Source organism: Amia ocellicauda, chromosome 10 (assembly GCF_036373705.1).
Source record: "Amia ocellicauda isolate fAmiCal2 chromosome 10, fAmiCal2.hap1, whole genome shotgun sequence".
Lineage (NCBI taxonomy): Eukaryota > Metazoa > Chordata > Actinopteri > Amiiformes > Amiidae > Amia > Amia ocellicauda.
In genome coordinates this window covers 6,806,940-6,825,666 of record NC_089859.1, presented here as the reverse complement: position 1 = coordinate 6,825,666, position 18,727 = coordinate 6,806,940, and the positions used below count along the sequence as shown (strand labels likewise).

The following is an 18,727-nucleotide window of genomic DNA, read 5'->3' as shown; positions in this document are numbered from 1 at the left end:
TAAGAAATATTGTACATGACGAATAATTACTTTTACTAGTTTTAAGAAATTGTATTTCTTCATTTAAGGACAAACGAGTGTTATTATTATTGAGTGTAGCCCAGTACACTTTGTTTATGTGAAGAACTTGACTCTTTTCTAACACATGGCATCCACAGATTGTATAGGGATTGTGTCTGGATGAAGAGTGGGACCTGGACGAGGAAGAAGGTTTTCTCAGCCAAGTCAAACTAATGAGGCCTTTTGGCTGCAGCCGTTTAGCGTGATTTAGTGGCTGGAATTGAAAAGCAGTTTGAGAGGCCGGCAGGGGGCGCACAGGAGCCCGAACTGAGTCCGCAACTCTTCACACGGCGCCGGGGCTGCGGACGAGCGGACGAGCGGACGAGCGCACAACTTTCCCCGAGCAGCAGCTGCCTTTTCCCGTGCGCTGTGCCAGCCGTCCTGCTCTGCTCCTGCTGCCGACTGTGAGAAGATGTCCGTGAACGAGGTGTACGTGTTCCGGCCCTTCAAGCTGGTCGCCCTGCTGTGCGTGTTGCTGGCGCTGTGCCTGGACGTGGTGGCCCTGCTGAGCCCGGCCTGGGTCACCGCCGAGCGCTACTCGCTGTCCCTGTGGGAGTCGTGCCGGCGCGACGCGGCGCTGTGGCGGTGCATCTCCACCCTCAGGACGGGTACGTAGCGCAGCCGCACGACACACGTGTGCGACAGGGGGCTCATGCGTGTGCTGAAACACGGGATGGGAATGTGCGGCTACATGTAACTAAAGCTCCCTCGGTGGCGGGCAAGGAGCGGCTGGCCGGGTCCCAGTGTGGAGCGGCACCGCGGGCAGCTGCGGTCGCTGCCAGAAACTTTTCGTTTTATCTGAAGGATGTAGAGCGCAGGGACGCAGAAAGCAATGTGGTGTGTGTGCGTGTTCGGGGAACATTGATTCACATGTGTCATCATCTGTTCACTTAGTTCAAACATGCATGCTAGCGGTTTGTATGTCAGCCAGCACACGGTGTCAGTCAGTGGGGGGTATAAAGTGACGTATTTGGAAATGTCCAGGAGTGTGCGTCTCTGTCTGCGCTGCACTTGTTGCTTTCCTTTGTGCGGGTTGAGCGCAACAGCGGGTCCGTGTGGCGCAGATGTCCGCAGTCGCTCTGCTCCGCCAATAGGATGGGAGAGAGTGCAGATCTGCGCACAGCTGCGGGAGTCTGCGCTGCGTCCGGTCCGGTCCGTGTCTCCAGAGTCGCGCTGAGTGTGGGCAGTGGCGCTGATTGATGTGCGTTTTAATTGCGTGCTGGGCTGATGGGCGACTGAGCGAGTGTGACGTGCCAGCTGGGGGCGCCACTGACCCCCCGCCCTCTCCGCAGTGCTCAAGTGGGTGCGATTGCCTTGCAGTTTGAATAGGAGGATTCCCTTCATTCAGCTGCTTCTTTTGCCAACCCTGACGCGTGTCTTGGCTGCCCTTCACCCCAATCGACTGATGATGGTTGTGCTTCACATGACTTGGTTCAAAAACGTCTTATTCAGACATATTCATCAAGGCTCATCACCATAACAAACGGGATGTGGCAGCAGCTCAGGGGATGTCTTCATGTCCCTGGTGTTTACAATAAACTGGTGGTGCAAAATATGGGGTTGACTCATGAAATACCATCAGGAAAGAAAGAATCACCATAAATCTTGGATGATGTGGATGAAAATGTATGAATCTTCTCAAAGAAACTGTTACGGAAAACTTTCATAGGCATTGCGGTCAGGAGACTGAGGAGATAAATGCCTCAATTTGAGCAACTCTTGTTCTTTTCTTTCTACCTAAATTTAGTTTAGCTATGTGCTGAGGGGCATTATCATGTAGAAAAACATCCACATTCGTCTGCCATTCCTCCAAGGGCAGCTTTGCAGTGAATAAATAAATAATGGTGTGCCTTTGCTGTCTCTTCCTTTTGAACACCTGCAAATCCAAAGCCTTTACAGTGCAACTTCAGTGCCTTATTGTAGGTATTATATCATATTTAGACAAAGTCTCAACTGTTCTCTTGTTTTTTTGGAGCTGGGAATAAAAGTGTTCTTATCCAATATGCTTTTGATTAAATATATTTATTTATTTGTGTGTGTGTGTTAAAACTGTTCTCTCCCTCCCTCACTCGCTCTCTGTGTGTTCGTGTGGGGGAATACGGTCCTAACAATTGTTAATTTGCCTCAGCCCTATCTTTGCGGAACCCATTACGGATCACACAAACAACAATCTTCGGGAGGTTCCACTTACTTTATTTGAAAAGCAGGCTACCTCCCTAGCGAATATTATTCAGCATGCTAAACTCAAGAGACTGCATAGGAAGTATTTTAGTACACCCACTCAGACTGGGATAAAATTAACCAGGTGCCGGTTACTCGCAAACAAGCAAAGTGAACCGGATAGGTAGCAGATGGATTCTGTCTTTTTGAATGTTTTAGCACCGCAATATTAATCCTCTCCAGATAAACTGTGCCACTCCACCGAGAACAATGTCCTGCACTGCTGAACACAGCATGTCCAATTTGCCAGTCTTTGCACTGCTTCACTCGAACAATTCCACATTTTTGTTTCCATGAAAGTTATTCTTGTTCTCGGAATAAACGGTCAACACAGGGTAAAAAGTACAGATAAGAATCTATAGTCTTGATTTTCACTTGTTCATTTAACAAATTATCTTAGTCATCTGTTCCAGAATATCCATATTTATGTAATTGTGTGCAATATCAGTGTAGCAGCATTACGGTTTAAAAATAAGTGTCCAATGGATATTGGCAAATCTAGATATTCAAGGTTTCGTTTTGATGCCAGCCATGAAACAACATTTTTCTCTTCTGATGCATAGTGACAGAATTGAGGTCTGCAGTCTCAGTTTCTCCTGCTGCAGCAAATTTGCATACCTCTGAGTTGCAAAACCACACCGGCCTAATAAGCAACAAACTGTGCTAAAGAGCAGGCCCATGGACAGGGGCTTTGTACACTCTGGGACCCCAGGGAATTATTGTCCTCATTACATGCCCAGGTACAATATAAGATCTGTTGAATATTCACTTCCACATGCATGTCAATATTTGACCATAGCCAAAAATACTGTCTTGATCATGTGGGGAAACATGTATTAAAAAAAGCTGAATTCTAAGCTACAAGGTGGATTTCTGTAATAATATTTCAAGCTAAAGATTGCATACATTCATTGCTTTTAATTATATATTAATAGAGAACTAAGGTATTATTGGCATAAATGAATATGTTTGCTTGCTTATCAAGGCCATAACAGTCTAAAAGATTCCTTATTGTCCGTCATTGATATTGAATTATGATTGATGATCTTGATAGTGAAATATATCAGTAGTTTGTGTTTCCTACCAAAGAAGAAAGCGGCTAAATAACTAAATAATTGTACTGTGATTTTCAGGTCTAGGCTATTTTGGGGGTGTACGTAATGTCACAATGCAAGTAACTATGGAAACGCCCATAGTCACAGTGTTCAGTAAAATAAAGTCATTTGGTTGGAGGTGTCTACTTAAAATAATGAACCATATGTTCAATGGTCAGACACATTCTCTGGGAAACAGACCCTGTGGAGCAGTAATCGTGGGCCTGTCAAATCTCATTTGGGTGAGGCACCAACGGAAAGGGTTAACAACACCCAGCAAGTCAGCTGTGGCCAATAATGGAGGCAGTGGCCTGCAAACGCTGGGAACCGAGGTTAATTAACTCGGAGGGAAGTTCATCTTTTCTTAGGCGCAAATCAGGCAGTGAAAGAAGTGGCCTGGAACTAAACAAAGGAAGAGGGCGAGGGGGGTGTGCTCCAGTCTCTGTGGGGCATCCGAGTCAGAGGGAGCCGGTGCGGCTCCATTGTGGGGTGCAGTGGTAGTCGCAGCAACTGAAGTGGCATATGGTCCAGAGGAATGCAGAGTGGTCAACGTGGTCCACCTTTCAAACAGCAGCTGGGCCAGAAGGGGCTGGCATGTGTGATCTGAGGGATCAGAGGACAGGAAAGGAAGAAGTGGAAAGGGTTAACACCTAAGAGCCAGCCAGTTGAGGCACACGGGGGATATCAATCAATCAATCATTTTTTATTTGTATAGCGCCCTTTGCAGGGTAGCCACAGAGCACTTTACAGACTGGTAAACATATAACAAACGTACAGCAAAATAAAAAACATAAATACTATAAAATAAAATATAGACCTGTAAACATTTTACATGACAAAACACACCATAACGGGGACCAGGTGAAGTGGAAAACAGCCGAGCTGAGCTGAGGTTAGTGCCAGCAGTGCCGCTTGCCATTTTAAGAGTAGGGACTAGCCTGCTGCAAGATCAGAGGACATCTGCAGCTTCTCAGCCCTCATAGCAGAACTGTGATGAAAGAAAAGCTGATTTGGGTCCCATTCCTGCTGGCTTAATATATCATTCTATCACCAGTGATGTGGTTAAGCCAATATTCGTTTTGTTAAAGTAATTGAGAGCCAAGAGAAAACGGAAAACAGGATGACCTCACGGTCCCTAAAGACTTGCTTTCAACAGCACTAAAGTCAATTTGTGGCATTCCATCTGGGTGAGATATAAGGACACGCGCTACAAAGTATCTCTTGCATTGTTTTAAATCGTGCTCCCCCCGACCTTCACCATTTCTTCTGTTCTGGGGTGAGAAGTTTTCTGTGAAAGTGGGATCTATCTTATAAGGTGATTCATTAGATCCCAGCAGCTTAGGAATGTCATATTAAGAACCATTTGCAACAATGAGAAACATTGAGCATTGAAGTCCAACCAGTGTTTCCTGTGCTCTTCCTAGACTGGCAGGTTGCCACGTTGGTTTTGCTGTTGGCGGGGGCAGCGGTCACTCTGGTAGCCTTCCTGATTGCTGTCATTTCCCTGTGCCACGGGACCCAGAGGAAGCACTACCGCACAGTCGCCATCTTCCTCTTCACTGCAGGTAAGCTCTGTCTACCCAAGCATTTTTTAGTCATAAACTACAATAGAACTTGAAAAAAAGTGTAATTCTCACAGGCATTTCAACCGAACCTAAGAAGACATTTTAAAGATATATATTACCTTGAACAAAATGAGGGAGAGGTTGACACTGCTCCTAGGGGAACAATTAAATCAGTTATCAAGCCAAGAATAGAGTGCTATGGCAACTGTTACAAAGAAAGAAAGGAATGTATTTTCTCCTGCATAATATTAAAAACACTATGTTCTCCATTTTGTCAAACTGTTCAGTGTTGGTGTTTTCTTATCTTTCATTGGCTGGAGACTCGTTTCATAAGAAGCCAAAATATGTTTGATATAAGACCCTTTCAAAAATATTTGTACAACCCAAAATACGAGACGGTCAAACCTGCAGCGGCCGCGATCCAAACAAATCTCAGACACGTTCTTAACTGCATTTGCCATTTTGTACTCTTCCAAGGGAACAACAGTTTACCCAAATGCACTGTGAAGCAGACGTCTCCATTAAGTGTACCTAATCTTGTTAAAACTGTACACCAAATCAAAAAGATGTTGCTTTGTTAGTGTGGGAATGGAAATCTGTCGGAGTAGAGGAAGTAGTTTATTCAACCCGTTAAAGAAAGGAACACACTTCCCCGTAGGAATCAGTTAGTGCTGTCAGGGAGTGACTGTCAAGAGAAAAACAATTACATTTTAGATCATGGAGAGATGGATCCGTTGAGCCGAGGTGTGACTGGCTGCCGTTCGGCCTGTGCCCACGAGTGTCCGTGCTCTTAACTGAAGTGCTCACTCCTAGGTATGTGCTCTCTTGGTCACCAGGAAGGAAGTGGGTGCTCCCACATAACTGCAGATGCCAGGCATTTCATGGCACACGTACAACATTCCCAACCCTACAGGAAGACTAGTCTCATACAGCTCCAGCTAAATAACTCACTTGAAATAACCCATAAATGTTACTTGGTAAATACGGGTACACTCACTACATTACTTAAAGTTTTAGCAGAACAGACATACCGAACAGCAGTTGCTCCCAAGGTATTTAGCAGGGTGTAAGCCCCCCTTGGCCTTACCGACAGCTACAATCCTTTTGATAGATCGCCCGAGGAGTACGGTTACGCTCCTTTCTTGGCACAGTTTATAGTGCAGTGGCTGGTTGGTCTCTGTAGTGATTTCGTGATGTGCCATCATCCCACACGTGTGCTGAGATTCAGGTCAGGCCACTCAAGGTTTTTAATGCTATTTTCTTTGAACTGCTATGTTATACTCCCCACTTTGTGACAAGGTTCATTATCATGCCCCAAAAAAAAAAATGTATGGGCCCTCATCATATTGTGTAAAATATCATGTGTACAAGCGGCAGTGGTTTCCATGAGATAAATTAATAGATAAGTCTATGTATTATCTCTGGTACAATCTTTTTCCAGTGAGGCAAGCTTTACTGTTGATATTATAGGGGATATACACTAATAAGTAAAGTTTCCACATGAATGAAAATAGCTCACTGAAGATAATGAGTACAATAAGGATGACATCAGCTGGAAAATAATTGCATTTCATCCTTTCTGTAGAGTAACAATATATAATTGTTCAAAAAATCTTTGTAGGGTGATTTTAGGCTGTGCAGATACAAACCACAGAGGAGACACTAGCTGCTCTCCTTCAAGGTGGGAGCGTACGAAGGACATCAAGCCTGGCTATGGATCGGCCTGGTCTGAAAGACAAGGATAAATTGATTGTGACACAAGATAGATTCGGATGGCTGAGGAATCGCTCTAATCCACATTCACATTTTTGCTCTTTGAGCTTGGTTTCCCCAATGACAGATTTATCAATGACACTGACCATTAGATTAAATCAGGAGGGTTCTTGTTTCCTGTAAGGCTGTCAGAAGTGATTGCCAAGCACAGTTTGACTGCTCACTCAACATACTGAAGTGCGTCAAACAGCCAGGATGGGTACCTGTCTGGAAGGTAGAGACGCGTTATGGCGTGAGAACCGAAAAGACAAAACCAAAGAAGACAACGGAAAAATGGCCTTGAGTGGTTTTTATTTTAAGTCCTGCTAACATTCATAAAGCTGACATGTAAAAGATCATATTTGTCCATCTAGATATATCTGTCTCTGTGTATTCTTTGACATTCTATCACACAGATGTTCAAATAAACATCTCATTAGTGAGATAACTAAAGTATTGCAATTTTACCATTACTGGCTAAAATAGGTAGGCCTATTGGTTTATAAGTTTACAAGTATTTATGTATATTAAGCAGAGTCAGAATGATCTGTGAAGTAAAGGGGGGAACAAATATAGGTCAACCAAACATTATTTCTTAAAATCCATTTATTAACAATCACTCCAGTTTATTATTAGTTTGATTATATAGCATTAGTTTGATGTATTGCATTCTAGACCTCTATAATACATAAAACTATGCCTGCCCATCTGTCAGTGAAGACCTTGCCTGAGGTCTGCTAGGTTAAACGGGGGCAGAACAGCACATTTTAACCCCACTGTGTGTTGTTCTGTAAGTGCATGATCCAAATGATTATTTGTATATACAGAGAGAGAGAGAGAGAGAGAGAGAGAGAGAGAGAGAGAGGGGGGGGGGGGGGGGGGTTCAGGGGGCCAGAATAAAATGTTGTGTTCACATTTTTTGAACAGTTAGAAGGGCAGGTCTTCAATTATATATTTTTATGAATCATTAAAAAATATTGTTATAAACAGCAAATACTACATAATATCAATAAGGAAATTGTGTTTTTTGTTTGTTTTCAAGAAATGCTCCTCAGTTTACCTTAAATATAATCACACAGACAAGGCAATAATGAATCCACCCAGTTAATCGATCAGTGACTTTTACTGGAACACTTTGAGACATTTATGATGGATATGTTACACATTATACTGTGTTTGAAATATAACAGAGTTCTTCATATCATACATATAAAGGATGTCAGAAAGCATGTTCTGCTTCGGTCTGACGTCCAGCACATGACACTTCCAGCACAATCACAGCCTGTGAAACACAGCAGGTTATAAGCTGGCGATATCCTCAGAGGGAATCAGGGAGAGCAGGGGAAGCCTTGGGCAGCGCGTAGACTCCTGTCCAGAGTGCAGTCTTGGCAGCACTGTTTCAAGCAATCTGTTAACGTGTCTGTTTTCCAACATGGATCCATTTGCCGTTTCAGTAACAGGTTCCATCAGCAAAAGCAAAAACAAAACAAGAGAAGCATGTTGCGTCGCATGTGTGATGCAGATGGAACCACATTTGACGTGTGTGAATTCACCTCATCTCACCCGGGGATTATGTGCGGCCTTTTGCTGAATTTGAGTATAAATGTGCGCTGAGCTCAGTTCTCTTTCCTTCCCCAGTGGTCCTGCAAGCCTGCGCTCTGGTCCTGTATCCCATCAAGTTCATCGACGGCACAGTCCTGCAGACCTACCACGAGTTCAACTGGGGCTACGGCCTGGGCTGGGGTTCGACCATCTTCATGCTGGGGGGGGGCATCCTGTTCTGTCTGCGGACTGACATGTATGAAGACGCGCTTTACTAGGTCAGCCTCGACTATTATTAGATAGTTAACAGGACTATTATTAAACTGGTCTGCCGAGGCACTTGTGGGAGAGATGAAATATTAGCAGCAGCTGGATGGAGAAGATGGTATTGTCAGCTTTTTTTTTTCTTCCTCAAGCCAAGGATAGAAATGGAGGGCAACTGAGAGGAATAAAACCACGAGGACAGACAGCAGCCTCTTCTAAGGGAACCTCCAACCTGATTTCCATCTTTACAGTTCCCTAGTGATTCTCCACAACAACAACGAAATAAGATAGTTTTGTTGTAAGTTTGGGATTTCTTTAAAAACGTTTTTCTTATTGTTCTTTCCTTTCTGAAACATACTGAACTACAAAATGTGTATTGGAATATCACTTCCCTCAAATCCTCTTATCTAAGATAAAAGAGTGGCATTTATATTTGTATTTTATTTTATTTTCTGAACTCTACTTTGTGTATACCTTATATGCTGAAAAAAAGTGTTTCATTGCCTGATATTGGAAGTGGAAAAGTTGTCTGACTGATGGATCTTAAGTGTGGGGTTGTTAAGGTTTACGTTTTAAAATGGAGTGATAATATGCATATAGGCATTGGTTTTCATTCATAATTAGTTATTCCCTTTTATTAGTAAATGGTCAGTAAATATCACCTTGTTAATAGATGTTCACAGGACCCAAAAGATTATCACTATTACTTGATTTAATCTCCCGTTCATCTATGCATTTCTGTCATTCACCCTAAAGGCTTCAACAGTATCATTTTGAAATCCTTGTTTGATAGTACGGTATTGCATGCATCATTTATTGTCATTCACTGATGTATTCTTTATCTGACACACTTCATCTGTAATTTATTCTTAAAACAGTATTTAACTCTGACAATATTTTGTATAACTGCTACAATATCAAAGCAAGTAACAGTTAAAATATTCCCACTACTAGATTCAGTCTCTTTACTTAACGCTAACATGTAACACTCCCATTGTTGTTAATCTAGAACCTTTACAAAATAGATTTGTATCCTGCCAATTGCATTTAATTCAAATGTAGTCATACACAAAATAATCATTATGACTGCATTATGTTCGTATTTGATTGATAACCATTTCAGACGTCACTGATGATGATATTCCAAATGTCATTGTAAATAAAGTTGCTGTGCAAGTTTTGGATGTTATCTCCTTACTCCGATACCTATTGTGAAATGTTGTACTGTTTGGTACTGGACAGATTTGATCTATTTTCTTTTTATTGTAAATGTCATAAATGAGGTTTATTTTCATGTCAATAGCGCTGCTCGGAAATAAATAAATGGCAACTTAAACTCTCCTTCTTTCACAGCAAATTCAAAAGTGTTAAATTCCTAGTGTTAGTGGTTTCAGAGTTGAAGTGTTAACATATTGGTGTTGTTTTTGAGGATATAGATACCACCTAGTGTCCATTTAACTGAATTGGAAATGTTAAATTCAAGTGTTTGTCCAACCAGATCCAACCAACACGCAACGGTGCAAAAATGATGATGAAAATGTTGTTTTCACTCGTTTTAATATTCGGTTTTCCAGATTATGTTAAAGAATGCTGCCCATATACTGTAAGATTATGCATGAAAAATTGAATTATGTATGTTATACAGTTGCTGCAGAATCCACGTGTTATACTGGTAATGAATGCGAAAGAAAACAATAACAATTTCGATTTATATGCAAAATGTGACTTTGAGTTTTAAAACTCGAGTTTAAAAGTCAAAATTAGGAGGTTTATTTATTCTTTCATATGGCCACAGGGCTCTTCTCCAGGGAAATATGTAGGTATTTAAAAAGCTTTTACTCTATGTTGTATATAAGTATTTTCTACTGAGCATGTTTGGGGGCAGTTTACAGTTACAGTTACAGTTTTAGCTATGATGATATAACCTGGAAAATGGCGACCCGTTTCTTGACTGATGCAATTTTATTTCCTCTGCCTATTTTTCAATGGAAGAAGGTTGACAAATAATCAAGACTTCTAAGATTTTGTAATTAAAATGAGAGTATTTTTGTGATAACTATTGTAAGCTGTGACTTTAAACGGTAGTTAATGCCTGGAAATATTGTTAAACGCTTTTGATTCGATAGTTGAGATTATATTGAGACGTTTTTTTGTCCACCTAACATGAGGTAAACCCGGAATCCTTAGAGATCGCCATGTAGTTATAATTAAACCTTGAAATTTACTTAAGATACAAATTGGCTACAGGGCTATCCTAATGTACTCTGTTTGTTGTCTAGATTACTGGTAGTTGACTGTCTGTTGTATCCCTTTATGAGTCCACAGATTTGACAATGATTGTGAAAGTGCAATACAGGAATAGCAAGAAATATATTAAACTGTCTGAGTCGTCCTACTGTGAGTTCATCTTTGAAGGAATGACACAATATGGATAATATCAACATAAGAATACATAGTGCCTAACCAATATTTCTACTCCTAAGTATGTATTCATGCAAATATACAGTACTGTGCAATAGTTATAGGCAGGTGTGAATAAATGCTGTAAAGTAAGAATTATATTTATCAATTAACTAAATGCAAAGTGAGTGAACAGAAGACAAATCTACATCAAATCCATATTTGGTGTGACCACCCTTTGCCTTCAAAACAGCATCAGTTCTTCTAGGTTCACTTGCACACAGTCAGGGATTTTGTAGGCATATAGTCAGGTGTATGATTATACAATTATACCAGACAGGTGCTAATGATCATCAATTCAATATGTAGGTTGAAACACAATCATTAACTGAAACAGAAACAGCTGTGTAGGAGGAATAGAACTGGGTGAGGAACAGCCAATCTCAGCTAACAGGGAGGTTTCCTGTCAAAAGTCATACACCATGGCAAGACTGATTACAGCAACAAGACACAAGGTAGTTCTACTGCATCAGCAAGGTCTCTCCCAGGCAGACATTTCAAGGCAGACAGGGGTTTCCAGGGTTTTCCTAGCAATTTTGAAGACGCTCAGAGAAATGGGCAATGTTGAGGGCCATAGACGCAGTGGTCGGCCAAGGAAACTTACTGCAGCAGATGACTTCCCTTCGCAATCAGAAGTCCAGCAGTGCCATCAGCTCAGAATTGGCAGAAAACAGTGGGACCCTGGTACACCCATCTACTGTCCGGAGAAGTCTGGTCAGAAGTGACCTTCATGGAAGACTTGCGGCCAAAAAACCATACCTCCGATGTGGCAACAAGGCCAAGCGACTCAACTATGAATGAAAACACAGGAACTGGGGTGCAGAAAAATGGCAGCAGGTGCTCTGGACTGATGAGTCAAAATTTGAAATGTTTGGCTGTAACAGAAGGCAGTTTGTTCCTGAAGGGCTGGAGAGCGGTACACGAATGAGTGCCTGCAGGCAACAGTGAAGCATGGTGGAGGTTCCTTGCAAGTTTGGGGCTGCATTTCTGCAAATGGAGTTGGGGATTTGGTCAGAATTAATGGTCTCCTCAATGCTGAGAAGTACAGGCAGATACTTATCCATCATGCAATACCATCAGGGAGGCATCTGATTGGCCCCAAATTTATTCTGCAGCATGACAACGACCCCAAACATACAGTGAAAGTCATTAAGAACTATCTTCAGTGTAAAGAAGAACAAGGAGTCCTGGAAGTGATGGTATGGCCCCCACAGAGCCCTGATCTCAACATCATCCAGTCTGTCTGGGATTACATGAAGAGAGAGAAGCAACTGAGGTGCCTAAATCCACAGAAGAACTGTGGTTAGTTCTCCAAGATGTTTGGGCCGACCTACCTGCCGAGTTCCTTCAAAAACTGTGTGCAAGTGAACCTAGAAGAACTGATGCTGTTTTGAAGGCAAAGGGTGGTCACACCAAATATGGATTTGATGTAGATTTTACTTCTGTTCACTCACTTTACATTTAGTTAATTGATAAATATCATCTATTAACATTAACATAGCATTCTTACTTTACAGTATTTTTGTTCACAGTACTGTGTGTATATATATATATATATATATATATATATATATATATATAATGTGTGTATGTGTCTCTTTGCCATACTAATTTTAGTGAAGAAAAAGTTCTCAATACCGCCTGAGCCAGACATTGAGATTACGGACAACACTGGCACAGAAATACAAGATGTCTTTCCACACCTTCTGACCATTAAAGACATATGTTTTGTTGTACAAACAGGTGATGGTAAGCATGTTTCACACATTCTAATTGCTGTCAAGAGAGATGCAGGACAGTTTGCCAGTGAAATGTTGTTTTTCTATGATATTGCATTACATTTTGGATTCCCCACTTGCATGTTCCTCCACATTCCTGATGGACACAAGGTCATTAACTTCTTCAAGCAACCAAAATAGTGACTATGAGAGTTACAGCAACCCGAAAAGCAAGCTGAATGAAACTGAAAACTTGGATTGTGCAAAGGCCAGAGATGTTTTACTGTGTTCATGCTCAAATAGCAGATAGGATATTGACTCTTGAATAGTGGCATTGAAGACTGGTCAGTGTAAACCAAAACTGGTCCAAGAGTCTGAAGGATCGTTAAAGTGTTTTATTTTGTATTCTACTCATAAACTAGGCAGCCATTTAGAGATACAGTCAAGATGGTGTTCCATTGAAAGATGTCCCATTAAATGAAACTTTCATATGCTATTGACGTAGCACTTGCTAAAATATTTTATCAAAAGTATCAATATCAGCATTTAAACCAGTTTTCATAAATAATGGGAACAGATATATAATGAAATATCTAATACAGTGCAGTAATATGTACATTACTATAATTTTGCATGACAAATAGTGATGACAAACTATTCAATTACATGTAACCTAAGGCTCTTTAAAATCCTTGCAGTTGTACCATGGAGTCCTGGGAATTTGAAAAACAAGCATCGGGTAGGAAAAATATCAGTTAGGTTTCATAAATGGACTAAATTCAATTCGTTCCACTGGCTTTTATACTTACATAATTATTTAAATGATGCATTAAAAAAAATGAAAGTGCCTTCAAAGCCAGGTTTTTATGGTGTTTAAGTGTGAACAAAGACCTTTATGTAAATGAAAGAAAGGAATGCCGCTGCTGGTGCCATTTCAGCACCATTTCAGCTGTTTCAAAGCACCAGCTGCTGAAGTTCATGAATCATTAGTGGGGATAAAAAAAAAAGACTAAAAAAATATAAAAAATGATGCTATAGCTGGTGTGGGAGATGTACAGTGCCGAACCAGATTAGCCTAACATAGTAGAAATGAACTTGTCTGTCACCTGTCCCCGTTCATGTTTCAAATGTACTTTAGTAACAAAGCTGCCTTTGTGTAAAAAGTCAAACATAAAAACCTCTACTGGGCAACACAAAAGAACTAGAAGAAGGTAGTAAAGCCACTCCCCAGCACTGGGCCTTGGGTTTTCATTCCCTCTGGCATCTGTTACCTAACCAAAGTCATTAGTAACAGCTTTGGGAGCTTGTTTTCAACTCAGATTTAGAAGTCAGCAATACAATGTTATAGGTAACGCAAAATCACCAACTTGGCAAGAGCTAAAAACAAAAAAAAAGTTAACGAATTACGAACTCAGTGTGAACAAAAGGCAGCACTGCCCAGATTAAATCTAAACTTCAACACACCCATAAAAACTACCAACCCAGTTTTTGATGTCAGATCTCCTTTGTGTCTATGAGTAAAGCCTATGACAAACAGAAAACCTCATCCAAGGAATTTGGCAGGTGATTCAAAGGATTTCATTTGAGTCTAGGTGTTCCGGAAACGGAGACTCTTTAGGTTTATAAACCTCTGTGGAACATAACTAATGAAATCACCATCAGGAAATACACAAGCCTAACACGTGTCCAATCTGGCAATGAGTTTCAATGATCTTGCGGTTAGCAGACTGCTACCCCCCACACAAAATGGTGCAAAACTGCTCCCTTACAGCTTTCCTCAGGAGGTTCGGTAAACTCCAGTTGTGTGTGAGACAAGATATCTGTTCCCATTGCATTGCAACATAAACAGGTATAAACAATTACACACAAGAGGGAGATCATTAATTGTGTGTGCTGAATACAAGCCCCCGAATCTATGTGTGCGGGGGGGGTGGATTTATTTTGAAGTTGTAGAAACAGTCCGAGTTGCATTTCGACAAATTATTCTGTGTTTCGTAGCAACCACTCTAAAAATACCCCGATGACTCTCACTAGGAACTGGACTAGGCCTTTACTAGCTTGTTTCTCTTGAGAACATCTAATTCAATAGAGGGATATGCGTCATAACTGCTTCAGATCCCTCATATGTTATCAAATGCTTGTGCTTTCAGATGTGGAAATAAACCACATGCCCTACAAATTCCTGAGTGTGAGAGGTTTGGGCAGTGAGTAATACAAGATTCATTTTCAATACAGACCCTTTTCACCACTCGCCATCCAACACTATAATCTGCACAAGAGAAGAGAAGAGGTCCTAGCTTGTGAAAATCTTTTTATATATGAAGCTAACAGTTAGTTGTTTGACTATAAGACAAACTCAAGCAAGTTAAATCAATAGGTTTCTATTTAAAGACTGACCTTCCAAGTAATCAGTGAATCTCTCTCTGTGGGAGAGTCCTTTGCACTTCAAATAGCAAGGGCAAATAACTATTACTTTTCCATACTGAAGATACTGAAGTAAGAAGAAAACAAAATCAAGCAAGGACCAATATTTGATAACTTTGTCCTCAAATACTTTGAGAGGTATGGGAATTGATATGGCTAAAACAACAGGCTTTCATCTATATTAAGGTTTCTCTTCATACAATAAATATGCACACTATTTCAGAGGCAGAGATTGATTATAAAGGAAACTGTGATCTCTTTGAGACACTGCCCATGGAAAAATATCGCAATACATGTTGCTTTTGCTGCAAAAACATAAATACAAATTTGAGAAACAAAACACAAAATTGCCAACCTTAATCCATCAGTGTTAAAACTCCACAAGAGAAAACCAGAAAGTCTACAATACATTTTCTAAACTATAACTGGTGTAATATGAAATATAAAATGCATAGAAGAAGGTGTCAGGCAGGCTTAAAAAAGCTTAACCTATATGTAATTAAACAGCCGGGCCAGTGAATCTACACGTAACAAGAGCTTTCTTCAAATTCAGCCAGCTGTGTGAGGGAGAGCTATGGAGACCTCTGTAACTCGAGAAGCTGGAGTAACTCCACCAATTAAGAGTGGCATTTCACAGACACCTGATTTACACTTTCCAACTGGAATTTCTTTTTTAGGGAAAAATTATCTGCAATTGTGTTACAAATTAATCCTGGTCTTGAGGCTTTTGGATGCGAAATGTAAAGAAAGGATAAGGAAAAAAAGGGTGAAGTGGCACAGACAGAGAGGATAAGCTTTTCTTGAAAACTTCAGTGTATGAAAAAATGCTTTACTTTTTTTATTTTCTCCAGAAAGCATTGTCCTGGTATTGAATATGAACCTGGGCTTGCAGCACAAATAGATAACATGTATCATCTCATATGAAAAACATGTAGGATGCAGGAATGCACAGAAAAAAATGGTTTTGTTGATCAAATCTGTAGCAGGGCTCTCCTTTACATCGTTTGAAACATGGCTGTCTTGTACCCTCTAGTGGAGAAAAACAGTAACCATTTACGAAAGAGCAGAACAATACCACCTGCTGCTTTCACACCCTGGTCAAGCACTGATCACACTGCTGTATGTAATAGCTCTGTTCCTCTGTATAATGACACTTTGCACATCGTCCTGGTTGACAATGGCCTGGTGGGGGTCAGAAGCTCTGGGAAGCAGACCAAGTTGACGGCAGGGTGTTTACTTAGCTGGTCCAATCACCTAAGATAGCACACTGCAGTGTCAACCTCCATTTGGAATATTTTCACCCATTACCTGTCGCCGAGCCATTTGTTTACCCATGTCAGTCCTGGACATGTTTTCACACTCTAAGATCTAAAATGTTTATCAATTCCCTCCACAAATGTAATGCTTCTTTGCTTCAAAATACACAAATCTCATTACATTTACAAATTGTAAACCTCATTCGCTTGAATGTCTTGCCCCAAAATATATTTTAAGGATACTAAGTAAATCATTTCCCCAAATCCCTCTCCTTCAAAACATACTTCAGGATTTGCCTGTGCTAATGATAGCCTACGTTATGATTTGCATAGGTTGATCCGTCCTATTTTAAGACGTGGTGGTGGAGTTCAGAAATCAAAAAGGATTCACGGACTAGACCATGCCAAAGTTGTTCTTGCTCAATCAGCAAAGAGATTAAAAACAATCCCCCAGGAACTAGCCTAGTAAGCTATTAATGTTTTGAAATCCCTAATATATTTAATTCCAGTCATTGAAAACATGCAAGACATACCATTGAGCATGTGAAACAGTTCAATTGTATCTTTATGAAGGGTACCGACACATAACTAAGGCATCCTGAGAACACGGAGAAATGTTTTTTAAAAGCTATGATTAATCTCTGTTTTCTCCAGTGCTGCAGTCAGTGGTTTGTCCTCCAGTTTTCATGGCCTCAGTCTGAGAGGCTAGGTGCCCGGTTTGTTGCCAGCGGATCGTAACGGGATCGCCCCTGCTCTGGACAGCTACAGGGACAGATTCCAGTTACTGACAGCTGGGAACAAAGACGCTCCTGTAGTGTGGTTAATAGGAAGGAATTATTGAAGCAGCATGAATCCTGCAAGCATGTGAAGCCACGTTAAACAAAGGCAATTTAGCTAAACAATATGAACCCAGTGTAGCATGTTTATGCTTAAAAACGGATTTATTACCGAATGGCGTAATAGTGGTTTGGGTGGTACTTTATCAAAGACTCTTGTTATATCCAAAACAATAAATTTTGTCCCAACCAACTGCTTAAAATAAGTTTGCAAAGCAATGCATATTTTAACACAATATGCTTTTGCCATTAAAATGCAAACAATGCTTATAAACAGCCATAAAAAGATGATTCCCCATATTGTTAGTGCTAAAGAAACATTGCTTGCCTCCAGACACATCACAGAACACATTTATTTAATTTTATCTTCTCCTACCTCTCAAATTTGAGATCAATGTCTTCTTTAACCTAAACTCTATATGAGAGAGAGAGAAAATCCTATAAAAAAATAACAAATGAAATGCCTCACCGCGTTTAAGACTGAAAATTCACAAGCAGCTGTAAAACTTTCAAGCCCTGTCTCGGGGGCCCTTCATCTTTCAGGCGGTGGAGAGAATGGCCTGTCTGTCCCATTGGATGAAGTGAAAAATCAATACCTGGGCTAGGCAAGGTCATCCCAAAGTCAGCCTCTCCTCGCAGCATTAAAAATTAACCTGAGGGGCCCGGCTGCAGCTCTCCCAACACCTGTATAAACTAGCCAGCAATAAACATCAGTCAGCTTCATTGAAATGGACGTCCCTTTGCGTGTACATGAAGTGTAATGTTACTTTTGCATGTGAGCTTCAGCATGATTAATGACATTAGCCATGAAAGTATACTGTGAAATAATGCCCAAAGACAGCAGACTGTCCACAGTTTCTTTTACTTCAGCGATAAACTAATTCTGCTTTATTCAATATTCTGTCCTGCTTTTTTAGTTTTTCTTTGAAATGAACATCACACAACGCCCCTCCACCGAAAACACTTAAAAAACGTTGTTGTAGCCCTGTTAGGATTCCCCTTTTAAATACTGTATGTTTAATTGATACTTTCATACACTCCTTCGTACAAATCAGAATAAATCTAATGTATAATGAGAATATAAATAGGCTGGGATGGTTTTGAAAGGTGCAAATTTATTCAGAAATGCCCAGGGATTCAAATCCAGGTTTCCATTGAGCTACAGCCAATAAAATACCTCACAGTATACATAATTCACAGAAGCTATACTGTAAAAATCTGTTTAGTTACAAATCAAACTAGAATCAGCCACATAGGGTGCATCCTTTTGCAGCATTTATATCATTCACGGGTCAATTTAAAAGTAAAGTTATATACCAGTTTGTATTGGGTGGTATGTGACCATTAATGTAATTGTAATTCTACAGCATAATTGCAATTGAACACACAATCACTTATTGTAATCCAGACTCTCAAAAACAGCTATATTGAAAATTTGAATTAGAATTGACCTCCAGCCCCTGACAGATAATGCTTTGTGATACAGAACCTAAATTACCTTTCCTCAGTGTTAAAGGACATTTCAGCACTATGTTA

The 18,727-nt window shown here is 40.6% G+C and overlaps 1 protein-coding gene across 1 annotated transcript; it reads left to right on the top strand.

Annotated features, from left to right (window-relative positions):
• Positions 1 to 333: 333 nt before the first annotated feature.
• On the top strand, positions 334 to 9,833 carry LOC136759773 (transmembrane protein 47). Its single transcript, XM_066714803.1, has 3 exons — positions 334 to 668; positions 4,799 to 4,939; positions 8,330 to 9,833. Exons 1-3 carry the CDS (start codon positions 473 to 475, stop codon positions 8,509 to 8,511), a joined length of 519 nt encoding a protein of 172 aa, XP_066570900.1. The 5' UTR covers positions 334 to 472; the 3' UTR covers positions 8,512 to 9,833.
• The last annotated feature ends 8,894 nt before the right edge of the window (positions 9,834 to 18,727 follow it).

Excerpts from the sequence above, each read along its gene's own strand:
- LOC136759773 (XM_066714803.1), top strand. The coding sequence starts at position 473 with ATGTCCGTGAACGAGGTGTACGTGTTCCGGCCCTTCAAGCTGGTCGCC. Across the intron at positions 669-4,798 it reads CATCTCCACCCTCAGGACGG|ACTGGCAGGTTGCCACGTTG; the intron begins GTACGTAGCGCA and ends TGCTCTTCCTAG. Across the intron at positions 4,940-8,329 it reads CATCTTCCTCTTCACTGCAG|TGGTCCTGCAAGCCTGCGCT; the intron begins GTAAGCTCTGTC and ends TTCCTTCCCCAG.